The 12,115-nt window shown below is 39.1% G+C and overlaps 1 protein-coding gene across 2 annotated transcripts in view; it reads left to right on the top strand.

Moving 5' to 3' along the window:
- Nucleotides 1-12,115, top strand: part of COL14A1 (collagen type XIV alpha 1 chain) — a 202,529-nt gene that overhangs the window by 155,198 nt on the left and 35,216 nt on the right. For both annotated transcript variants that reach the window (XM_069465431.1, XM_069465432.1), the window contains 2 exons: nucleotides 8,307-8,360; nucleotides 9,162-9,233. In XM_069465431.1, coding sequence (XP_069321532.1) covers nucleotides 8,307-8,360; nucleotides 9,162-9,233 — 126 coding nt within the window. The remainder of the gene's footprint in view (nucleotides 1-8,306; nucleotides 8,361-9,161; nucleotides 9,234-12,115) is intronic.

The raw sequence follows: 12,115 nt of genomic DNA, 5'->3' as shown, positions 1-12,115 counted from the left end.
AGGGAAAGGTTAGCACCTTTTTCCTGAAGCTGGTGCCAGGGTTACCCCTGAATTTTGCCTGGAAGGAGTGAGATCTTAAATAATAAAAAGGAGAAGATGAAACATCTTCTCTTCTGATGTTTCTAGCTTATTCTGGCTTTTGCAAAGGGGAATCTTTGACTTTTAGAGGCAGCTCTTAATAAACTCTGGGCCTGAGGCCATAGGCAGGTCCAGCAAAAACTGGACTTCTTCATTGAGCAAGTTTCAGCCTCTTGCTGGGAAGCCAATAGAGTACAGGTCCAATAGGACCACGCTTTAAAAAGCAACAGTACAGATTCAGATTTAACAGCTGAATGCATTTACGCATCCAGTTTTCATTCCAGCTAAAAGCATTTTGGTCTCATCTTTCATTTCCACTGTAAATCTTGTCACCTCCCTCTTGTCTCCTTCCTCTTCTTTTCTTGGTGTCTGTGACCTCAGGGCCTATCCTGTGATCTCTGAGCTCTTCTAATGTATGGTAAGTTTCTCCCCACCCTAGTCTCTAAGGACTTCCAGGTGGTCCTTAGAGAAACTAGGAAGAACAGGCAAGACATGGATTACTTAATAATTCCAAGCTTCACTTTGCTCAGTACTAAAGTGGAAAAAATAATATTTGACTCCACAGAATTGTCATGGAGATTAATTCATTTTTTTCTTTTTATTAATAGACTTTATTTTTAGAAGTCTTTTTTTCTTTTTTTTGAGACAGAGTCTCTCACTCTGTTGCCCTGGCTAGAGTGCCATGGCGTCAGCCTAGCTCGCAGCAACCTCAAACTCCTGGGCTCACGCAATCTTTCTGCCTCAGCCTCCCGAGTAGCTGGGACTACAGGCATGCGCCACCATGCCTGGCTAATTTTTTCTCTATATTTTTAGTTGTCCAGCTAATTTCTTTCTATTTTTAGTAGAGACAGGGTCTCGCTCTTGCTCAGGCTGGTCTCTAACTCCTGAGCTCAAACGATCCACCTGCCTTGGCCTCCCAGAGTGCTAGGATTACAGGTGTGAGCCACCGCGCCTGGCCTTTTTTTTTTTTAATTTCAGCATATTATGGGGGTACAAATGTTTAGGCTACATATATTGCCTTTGCCTTACCTGAGTCAGAGCTTCAAGTGAGATTAATTCATAGAAAGCATTTCTATATAAAAATTCAATTTTAGCTAATATTATTAGTGCTCACTCTTTTCAAGGTAAACTTAACGAGCCAGGACATTTTATAATATTTTATAATGCCTGTATTTGACACATTAACATTTCTTAGATTTTAAAGAAATAAAACAAAGTCTAAAGACAAAACAAGTTTTTAAAAAAATTTTCTTAGATTTTATCTTAAAAGAACACTAGAAGTATGCTTCCTTATTATGTGAGTTTGATGTGTACAAAGGCCACATTTGTGATGAAGGTACCATGTCACCATAAGTGAGTTGAACTTAAAATGCACTTGAGAAATTGCACTTGAGTCAACTGTCTGGATTTAATTGTTATCATAAATGTGAAGCAGTGACGAGAGATTCGTCTAAGGAATATTTTGTGAAATGCTAAAATTCATGATGATTTTTCCCTTGAGTATCTTTCTCCTTTGGAAAAGGAAATGTAAAATATCATTACAAAAGTAGTGGAGAGAATGATTCAATTTTCTTCTTTGTAGGTCTAGATGGGTTTTTATAAAATCCCAGGAAGTCTTTGCACAGTCAACCACAGTGATGGTAGTATATGCAATATGAGACTTGACAGATTATTTTAATAAAAATAGCAGCAACCACTACCATTAATTATTGAATGTGTGCAAGGGGTTTATAAACGTTATGTTCTCTAATCCCCAAAAGTAAGTGCTGGGCAGTTATCCCCATTTTACAGACAAAGAATCTGAAGCTCAGAAAGTTGAAGGGACTAGAACAAGGCCACATAGTAAGTTCAGTGTTAGAGCCCGAATTTTAACCCATCTCTCTGGCTCCAACACTTCACACTTTCTTTCCACAAAATTAAGTTGATAAAGATCACTGTGGGATTTTGTTACTCTGAGAAAATTTTCCACAAAAAGGATACTTGATGAGCAGGACTCCAACACGGAAGATGTCTCACCCAGCATTTGGGGGCAATAGGTACCCAGTTTGGGTTACTGTCTTGAGGAAGCAGATACTGATACTTCACTTACAAAAATATGATCCTTTGATCACTTTACACCTTTACCTGGGTAGTGGCGTAGCTGGGCACATCTGAGAGAACAGCTTCTAGGGCATATTTAGTTTTGTGTCATATATGGTGCAAACATTGTCTACTTTGCACCCTGATTCTAATGTTGTCCTTCAGGGTCAGGCCAGACTTTTTTTTTATATTTATAAACCAGCAGTTCCCCAACTTAATTCATTAGATTGTTTTTTATGTTTTGTTTTGTTTTTTAATATACAGATTCCTGGATTTCAACCTCTCAAATTCAGATACAAAAGGTCTTAGGCATGACTAAAGAATGTATAGTTTTAAAAAGCTTAATGATTCTGATAACCAGCTGGGTTTTGAAATTACCACATAGTTTACTGTGTGAGGCCTATAGTATGTCAAAAGTGATTTGTTTGGTAGACCCTTGCTGGTGTTATTTGTTTTAATTCACTGAAGGTTACTAAAATGTATGTATGTTTATATTTATATATATACATACATTTAAATTATATATAAATATATACATATTGAAAATAGTGTATGTGTATATAAAATATAAATCAATGTATATGTTTATATGTACATATATACACATACATTTTGAAGATTAATGTGTTTGTTTGTGTCACTGAAAATTCCCCAGTGTGACCCAAAATAGTGTCCTGGGTAAGAATTGATCTTGGGTCTCTAGCCTGGGCCAATGTTTTTAGAGTCTGTGGCTTTTTGCTGCTTGGCCTCTTAATCTGGCGGTTGGTCCTAATCCTTTGCTGCAAGTAGCAGCCTTATTTCTTATGGCCCACGGCCACACGGCTCTGCTCGCAGCAGCCCAGCGCCATGCCACAGGGTTGAAATGGTGCATCAGGGGTTTCTCCAAGCATTTCTCTAACCCTCGTTGCTTGAGTCTGGCCGGTTTCAACAAACTCATCAGATACCAGCTGCTTACAGATCCGACTATACCCTAGAGTAGAGCATCAGTTGCAGGACCTTAACAATTGCCTGTGTTCCAAAATCCTAAGGTTAGAATCATGACCTAACATTGTCAAAGAAGACATGGATGATGAATATCATAATGAGTCACTATTTCTGATAGCTATATAAACATAAACATTCTAGCTTTTTACTTTAATTCAGGTGCAGCACTCTTTGTGGGCGAGTCAGTTTCATTTTTTAGACACCATAGGCACAGTACCTAGAAACCACAGAATTTTTAAGGAGCCTATAGAAAATGTATGAGACCTGAAAAAAGCATATATGTTTGCTCTATAGTATGGAAAAGAAAACTGCAAAGTGGAAATTAATAAAGGTTTAATTAAATGTCTACATAACAGTATGCTTTGCCAGTTTCAGCCATAGTTAAATTTAGTATTCATTCAAATATTAGTGATTTTGAAAGCAAATTGTAGGTTAGACTTCCTTTTGCTGATAAATCACAGCCAACCATAACTTAATAAGTTACTCATAATCAGATGTTTTCAAAAATAAATTATAAAAATCCCTTTCAAGTTTTTATAGCAAAAATTATTTTTAATGTGGGTTGTGAGTGTATATTAATATTTTGAGGTGAGAATATCAAAAAAGAAATATGTCAGCAGCTATTCGTGTTATAAAACATTCCTGTTTGTGAGTGGCTGATTTCATACACTTTAAAAAATATATTTGGTGGCTTAAGTGAATCCCATATTATGCTTATTGTTTAACCTTTATTTTCTAATATTTATTGTGCATCGCTTAAGTAAGGGTTTCTGTTTTTTATGAGGATGCTTAATCCATAAACACACATCTTCTCAGATTCACTCCATGGTAAGAAATGGAAAATTTATAGATATAGAAAAGCTTTGGGAAAGGCAAACACTTTTTTAGCTGTTAAGGGTTGAAGACCATTCAGTGAGATTTGATAACAGTGAAACTGAATCACAAAGTTAGAATTTGCCAATTATTTTGCTCTGCAAAATACAGATATTTTGCAAAATTTTTCTTTTCACCAAGTTTATTGCTTTTATACAAAAAGTTTCTGCTACTGCTGCTCACTCTGAGATGAAGAAGTGAGAAAAGGAGCCCAAATCCTGCCCTTCTCAGAGCTGACTGGCTTGCTCAGGGTGGACTATAACATGGTATCGCAGTGGTACATGAACAGAAAGACTAATGCAGTGGTCCCAACCATCTTGAGTCACTTGACTTAAATGCCACCTCTTCTGTGAAAATTTCCCTGGGTTAAGTGCTCTTCCTACATGTTCCCATGGAACACTATAGTCTATCATCATAGCACATTGTCAGTTTCTTTTTATTGTTTGACAATCTTCAAAACTGTAAGCTTCCTGGGAAGCGACTGCCTTGCTCATCGTTGTTTACCCAGAACCTAGCATGGTGCTCAGCACATAGTACCTCTGCAAGTATTTCTGAATAATGTGACAAATGTGAGGCTTGCAAATAAAAATATTTCAAAGGTGAATTTACTGGTATGACTCAAATGTTAAAAAAAAAACATGTTGTGAGTTGAAAAATGTGAACATCTTTAATTTTCTAGGGTTAGGAAGAACTTTGGGGAAAATGAATGCTTTAAAAATGGTGTTAAGGCTAACATCCTTTAAGTTATAATAATTTATAATAGGAAAATTTTAATTTGGAATGATGGAAGCAGGTTAACTCACGATGGCCTTGAAAACACCTTTGTTCTTGAATTATTATATGTAAAAATGTTTACTTGTTCATGACAGTCCATGAAAAAGGACACCAGAATAAAATGCACTGTCGTGGACACTGCTGGTTCCCTACTAAGATCCCCTTTACCTGGCAGGTGTACTACATCCCCAGCTGCTGTGAGTGTTAACTGCTAACAACTCAGAATCGTCCCCTTCTCCAGAGAATTGCCCTTGGAAATGCCATTTCAACCCCTGGTCAACGAGTAACTGATGTGGTTGTATAAAACCTTATCATGGGTCAAATTAGATGTGAAATTCACACTCCAGAGCTCCCCCTGGGACCAGGCTGAGGCCCAACTTTAGACAGCCCACTTCTCCACCTAGCTTCTTTCCCTGTTCTATCCTGCTTCCTTCACTACCTTGTAGGTTTCTCCCAAGAACACTCCAACAATAAATTAGCTATACAAGAATCCAGGTCTGCTTCTAGGAAACTACCCATAAGAGTTTACTGAAATTTCAACTTCTTGGGGTAGGATGACTCCCAGTCCCTTTCTTACATGCTTGTGGAGAGTTCAAGAGCAAGGTGAAACGACACTTCCTCTCTGCCCTATACATTTTCAGACTCATTCTACCTGTGTTTAACTCTTAGTTATTCAACATGATAAGCAGAGTACAGTACTTCTTCGAGGAGCCTCAATTTTATTCAAATTAAGCATTTAAATTAGTACAGTACCTATTTTCTGCCAGCAGTGTGCTACAGAAGTGTTAGAAATGTAACAGTCAATAAAACATAATTTTTGCCCTCAAAATAAAAAAAGAAAAGCTTCTAAGGATGCTCCTTATATAGGAGAACTAAGAGCAAACAGACATCTTATCCTGTCTCCAGTTTTGATTTGATTACACTAAAGCACTAGCCCCTCAGCCAGATGAAGCTCCTGTGCAGGAATATTTCATTTTCTTTCCTTCCAGATAATACACACACGGCATCTATAAATCTAGTGAATTCAAGGCGATTCACAAGAGTATCCTTACAGTGTCATCATAGATGAGACAGCACTGACAGATGATTGCTTTCTAAAACCCCTTCCCACATCATTGGGAGGGGAGGGTAAATGTGTTATTTCCTGCTCATCTTCCTTGGAACAATGCAATTTTCTGTAGTTTTCTTTTGAGAAAATATGTCATGGCTTGCCTCCCTCTGTGAATAAGTTTGGAATCACTTGTTTTTGAAATGTTTTCCCTCTGGACACAGCCTGGAACAGAGTCAGGGAAGGTTTCTGCAGCAATGCCACAGTTTTGATTGCTGGGCGTTGTGTTGGCTGTGTTTCATGTGTGTGCTGATACATGAGTGCATGCTCACTTCCTGTCCAGTTTTGGAAGAGTTTTAAGCCAGGAAGCAAAAGATGTCCTTTTTGAAATGTCTCCTTAAGTTATTGAATATGTGCCCAGGATCTATTTTTTTCTAATGAGAACTTCATCTAAGAAATAAGAATATATCATTAAAAATTCCTTTCTTTAAAAAATGGTTAGGTTTCCTAGCCTCTCTTGGCCCCAGGTTTTCTCCCTTGTAATGTGAGAGAGTTGAGCTAGATGAGTTCTGAGATCCCGTTCATCTCTCATATGTTCTGAATGCTATATGCCCTTCTTCCTGGACATGCTATATTTAAACTCCATTTAAAATAATTTCTTTCAACCTACATCAGTATTAATTTTTCTTGTGCAGTTAGCAGATCCAAGGAAAGATGCGTGTGTGTCTGTGTGTATATGTATGTCTCTGTGTGTATGTGTGTGCGCACATATAGCTTAATCTGTATCAGGGATTATTACTGCAGCTTTCTCAAACTTACAATATTTTTTAATGAAGTGAAGGAACAGAAGTATTTCATAATAGTAAATTATTAGCTGGCTTATCAGGATTGGATAAGGGCTATAACAAACAACCCCAAATCTCAGTGGTTTAATGCAATAAAATGAAATAGAATAAAATAAAAACGTATTGCTTGTTCACAATCCGGTGCTGTTGGCAAGGGTAGATGGAGAAAGAGTCTCTGCTCCACATGGTCATTTAGGTACCCAGGATCTTTCCATCTTGGGACACTCTCATCTCCAACATGAGGCCTCTAAAGTTGCTCCAGAAGGGGAAAAGAAAGTGGAGGGTCACCCACTAGAAATTTTTATGACCAAAACTGAAACTGGCCCCTTTCCATTGGCTAGAACTCAGCCATGTGGCTCTAAAATAATTGTGAGGCGGCTGCAAAGTGTAGCCAAGAAATGTGCCCAGATCAAAAAGGAAACCATGGATATTGTTGAGCTCAAGCATTCTCTGTCTTACCTGGTTTTCTGACTCACTAGCATTCTGAGATTGAGAGCTTGATACAGTGCCTTGCTGACCAGTGATTTTCTTGTACATGTGTCCTACCCATGTCTTTGGGGCACCACTCACATTCTCTCTCACACACAACTTACACACCATTTCCTTTCTTCTAGCTTTATCTTTACTCTCTTTTATTTGACATCTTGAGGTGGAGAGATAATGTGAATGTGGATGAGGAGCCCTAAAAGATGGATTTTCCTGAGTGACAGGAATGTCAGAAAGGGAGTCGAGAGAGGCAGTGAGGATGCCAGGAGGGGTTTGAGTTGGTTTGAGATGGGAAATATTACTAATTAATCTGATAGGGGACAAATTTCATGGTGAAAATTTTGTTTCTCCCTGTGTTTGGAACAAAATTTTATGAACCTAATATAAAATTTAGATTGAAGATCCTCTCTCATGTTAACTGCATTGGAAAGGCCAGCATTCGCAATTAAGAACTATAAACATTTAAGAGCAAGTCATTCCAGCTGCTATGTTTTTTAACACTCACATAAAAATAACTCACACACATATTCAATAATTTAGGAAGATGTTTTTAGAAAGAACATCATTTGCTTTCTGCTTTCAATTCTTCCACCATGGAATGGGAAGCAAACATGTATGTGTTTGTAAGCCTGGGATGACACGCATTCAACAAATCTGCCCAGCAGTCAAAACTGAATCATCACAGCAGAAAATCCCCCTGTATTATTCTCCAGCTTTCCCCTAAAGAGTTGCAGATATTGTAATATTCGTAACGTAATACAGATACCTGCCCAAGACTCACGTCATGAAAGGCACTATTCATCTTTTTGTCTGGTCATTAATTACCAGCAATTGAGCCCCCTTCTCATTTGTTATGCTTAGTTTAATAAAAACACTTTCTGGAAACAAGTTCCTGTTGAAGTTTTTAAGGGCATTTCTTACACCTAAAATTCTTGCATTGGACAATTTAACGTAGCCAACAGACATAAAAGTCTTGCCAAGAACAATTCCCAAGAAGAGTTTAAAAGCAGTGAATCCTTGGTAGTTCAGAGCAAGTGGCAGGACTTGACCCCCAAATGTTAAAAGGAACTAGGTGAGCCTCTTCTGAAAGTCTATAAAGAAACTGCTTAGTTGACACGCATTGTGTTTCTTTTCCTCAGGGCTTTCCAGGAAAGGATGGTTCCTCTGGCCCTCCAGGACCACCAGGGCCAATTGTAAGTATTTCCTGAAACTACTGAGACATACTCTGCTTTATAGCATTTCCTGTCCTTTCTTTCTTTTTTGTTGTTTCTGAGACAGGGTCTCCTCTGTTGCCCAGGCTAGAGTGCAGTGGCATCAGCATAACTCACTGCAACCTCAAACTCCTGGGTTTAAGCAATCCTCAGCCTCCTGAATAGCTGGAACTACAGGTGTGCACCATCACCACCAGCTAATTTTTCTATTTTTTTTTTGTAAAGATGGGGTCTTGCTATGTTGCTCAGGCTGATCTAAAACTCCTGGCCTCAAGCAATCCTCCCACTTCAACCTCCCAAAGTGCTGGGATTACAGGTGTGAACCATCGCGCTCAGCCACATTTTATTTCTTTTGAGAGATTTTCTTTTACCAGATCTTTCCCTTGGCACCTATCTTTGCTGTAGTATAACAACTCATCCCTTGGTAGAGAACTCTCCCTAAAATGTCTTTAAAAAATAACGTATCCATATAACTTGATGATTCTATCTCTGAGCCACTTCACCATAAGATCACTTGCATTGATTTAGGTTTTTATTAGGGACTGGTAAGGCTTGAATTTGAAAGAACCACCCCAGACCTATAGTGTGGAGACTTTAAAAAAAAAGTCTTCCCTACATGTTTGGTAGGTGGGAACAGGAATGAGAAATGAATCCTAAAGCCTTGGTGATGAATGGGAGATAAAGTATCATGGTGTATATTTGTTACTCCTGCTTGAAAGTTAGCTGTCATTGATGAGAATCTGTGAGTCCTTACTTTGTTTTATTTTTCTGCCTCTCTGTTAGGGCATTCCTGGAGCTCCGGGCGTCCCAGGGATTACGGGAAGCATGGGACCTCAAGGCGCCCTGGGACCGCCTGTAAGTATGCAGTAGCAGCTGGTCAGGACGTGTGCCCAGTCATCACATTTATTTGTGTGTTTAAATTTACCAGCATCTCTGCTGGTCAGAAATGCTTATTCAGTATTGGGCTCCATGGGAATCCATAAAGGAAACTGGAGAAGCTCCTAGAATAAAGATTAAAATCAGATTGTGCACATGTCACTGCTAAAGACAGATGGTCCTAATGGAATAATCAGTCGTGCTTTTGCTTATATATGTTTCTGTTGCTTGTTTTTTCTGTATTTGGCTAAGTAAACTCAATATCATCTTTGCAGAGATTGGTGCGATAGCTATGTGTTAATCAAGCCTGGTTCCCATGGGGAAAAAATACAAGGCTTGAGAGGTTCAAGGTTTAATGAGAGTGGGAATAGATTTTTCTTTTCTAAGTTCTACAAGACAGAATTTCCATTAAAAGGGGTTGGGAGTGGATACACTCACAACTAATGGATGCGGTGAGCATTGTAAGGGGGAAAAGGCACACCCCAAATCAAGGTTTGGGTGTGGCAAAGTCATAACATGTATCCAAAATGTTTGTACACCCATAATATCCTGAAATAAATAAATTTTAAAAAAGCACACACTCACACATAAGTGAACAGTGGTGTAAATGAAAGCATAATGCACGGAACTCATCGCCTCCCATTTTTGTGTTTCTAAGTCTCAGGTTGGTGTTTAAATGTCATCAGTGGGAGGGAGAGGATGGGGGACAAACAAATGAACACATCTGGGCCTATTTCCTCATCTGCAAAATGAGCTAATTGCATTGCATGGGCCTCTGGAGCCACACTTGGCATCTTCTGGTGACTTGCAAGTTGTTCCTTCTAAGTATAGGGTTAGTCAGCATTCGGATATTACCTGTGCAGTGCTAAGTCTGCTTCTATAAACTAAAACAGTTGAAACATGTAAAGGTGTTGGTGCAAACACAGTAACAACCTGTGGAACAGTGAAATCTGATGGATGAGGGTAGAAGAAGCTAATGAATTATATATCTATCGCTGCTTAACAAATTACAGCAACCTCAGTGGCTTAAAACACAAATTTATCTTTACAGTTCTGTGGGTCAGAAGTATGGCACAGATCTCACTGGGTTAAAGCACGGTGCCAGTATTTCCTTTCTGGAGGCTATAGGGAGGATCTATTTCCTTTCCTTTTCTAGCTTCTAAAGACTACCTGCATTCCTTGGCTTGTGGCCCACTTCCATCTTCAAAGCCAGCAAAGTTGCATCTCTCTGGCTTTTGTTCCTTAGTCACCTCTCTCTGACCACAGCCAGGAAAGGTTCTCTGCTGTTAAGTACCTATGTGATTACATTGATAATTTTAGATAATCTCCCTGGATAATCCCAGGGTCCTTTACTAAGTCACATTTGCAAAGTCCCTTTTGCCATTTAAGGTAACATAGTCACAGGTTCTGGTAATTAGGGTATGGAAATTTTAGGGACCTTTCTTTCTGCCTACCATAGTGAACAAGATATAACAGAAATGTTAGTTCTCATTCAGAAAGATGCCTGTCTTCCTCTAACTACCCAGGTAGTCTTGTTACTCTTTCTTCTCGAAACTCATTTTAATAGAATTATTTTATCCTCAGAGTCCTTTTCTAGGCTATGATTCACATGACACGTATACAGGCATGCAAACCCATACAAGGTATGCACATCAAACATGCATCTTGATTTTAGCAAATGTATCCTAATTTTCACATCCAAATAAATGCTGTCCTTAGTAGTCACTTTACAAAGCCCTGTACTTATTCCAGCTACACTTTGACCAAAACAGTTTTAGATTTCTTCTTTGAAAATCAAACGAGTAAGGAATCACAGAAAAAAAAATTAACTGCTTTGTCTTCACACATTTTTTTATCCTAAAAGATGTTACCAAGTATGATCCTATACATAGAAACATACACTGACACCCACATGTGTGAGTACACACACACACACACACACACACACGCATGCTCCCGTCTCTCCCATTCTTCCACTGTAAGCTTATCTATTCATTTGATTCTAGGCCATTTCATACCAGAACAAAAAAACTTAAAAATATACTCTCTGCTATTAGGCTTCAGTCTGCTTCCCAAAATGTGCTCCTGGGAACCAGAGTTCCAGAATATGTCAACAGGGCTTAGAGAGCAAGGGGTCCTGGTCAAAGAAGTGTCAGAAACAGTGCATGCTAAATTTGTTTCTCAGAAAGTCATGGGAAATTTTAAGATATCAAAGACTCTGAGACATCCAGAAATAAAATAGGAAAACGCCAAAGAACTAGGTTAATTTTGTTGGACCAAAAAACATATTTATGCATGAGGTGATCTTCCTGTTCTTACTGGCATCTCCTAGAACTAGTTTATTTTAACCCAAACTAGGAAAGAGCAAGCTAGAGATTGATGCTGATCCAAGAAGGATGGAATGGGAGAGGGCGAAGGAAAGAAGGGCAGGCTCTGAGGGCCTCGGAGAGTTAAAGCGGGGTGTGGACTTCCTTAAGTGGGACAGCACCCTGCTGACCCACCTGGCCTTTTGTGGCTCTGGGTTAGACTCTACATATGGGGCATACAGAAATACCAGTAAGCTTCACCCACAAATAAAACCCTTGCGGACAATGTTATCTTTGTTACAAATCAGCAGAAAAGGGCCCTTGATGGCGGCAGGTGGAGCTCTCATGCATGGGCACTTTTAATCAGAGGCAGAAACCCTTTGTTCTCTAGGCGCTGGGTAGGGATACCACAGTAGGCTTGGAGATTTCCTCTCAAAAAGCAAGTTGTTCTCTGAACTGTCCAGCCCAGATTTTTCCTTGTGTTTTGGGCTGCCAGCTCCCAGATGCCTGCTGGCTGCCCGACTGGTGTGACTGTTACAGCAGGCTCCGTGTCAC

The sequence above is a fragment of the Eulemur rufifrons genome, chromosome 3 (assembly GCF_041146395.1).
Source record: "Eulemur rufifrons isolate Redbay chromosome 3, OSU_ERuf_1, whole genome shotgun sequence".
NCBI lineage: Eukaryota > Metazoa > Chordata > Mammalia > Primates > Lemuridae > Eulemur > Eulemur rufifrons.
This window is presented reverse-complemented; position numbering and strand designations above follow the sequence as displayed.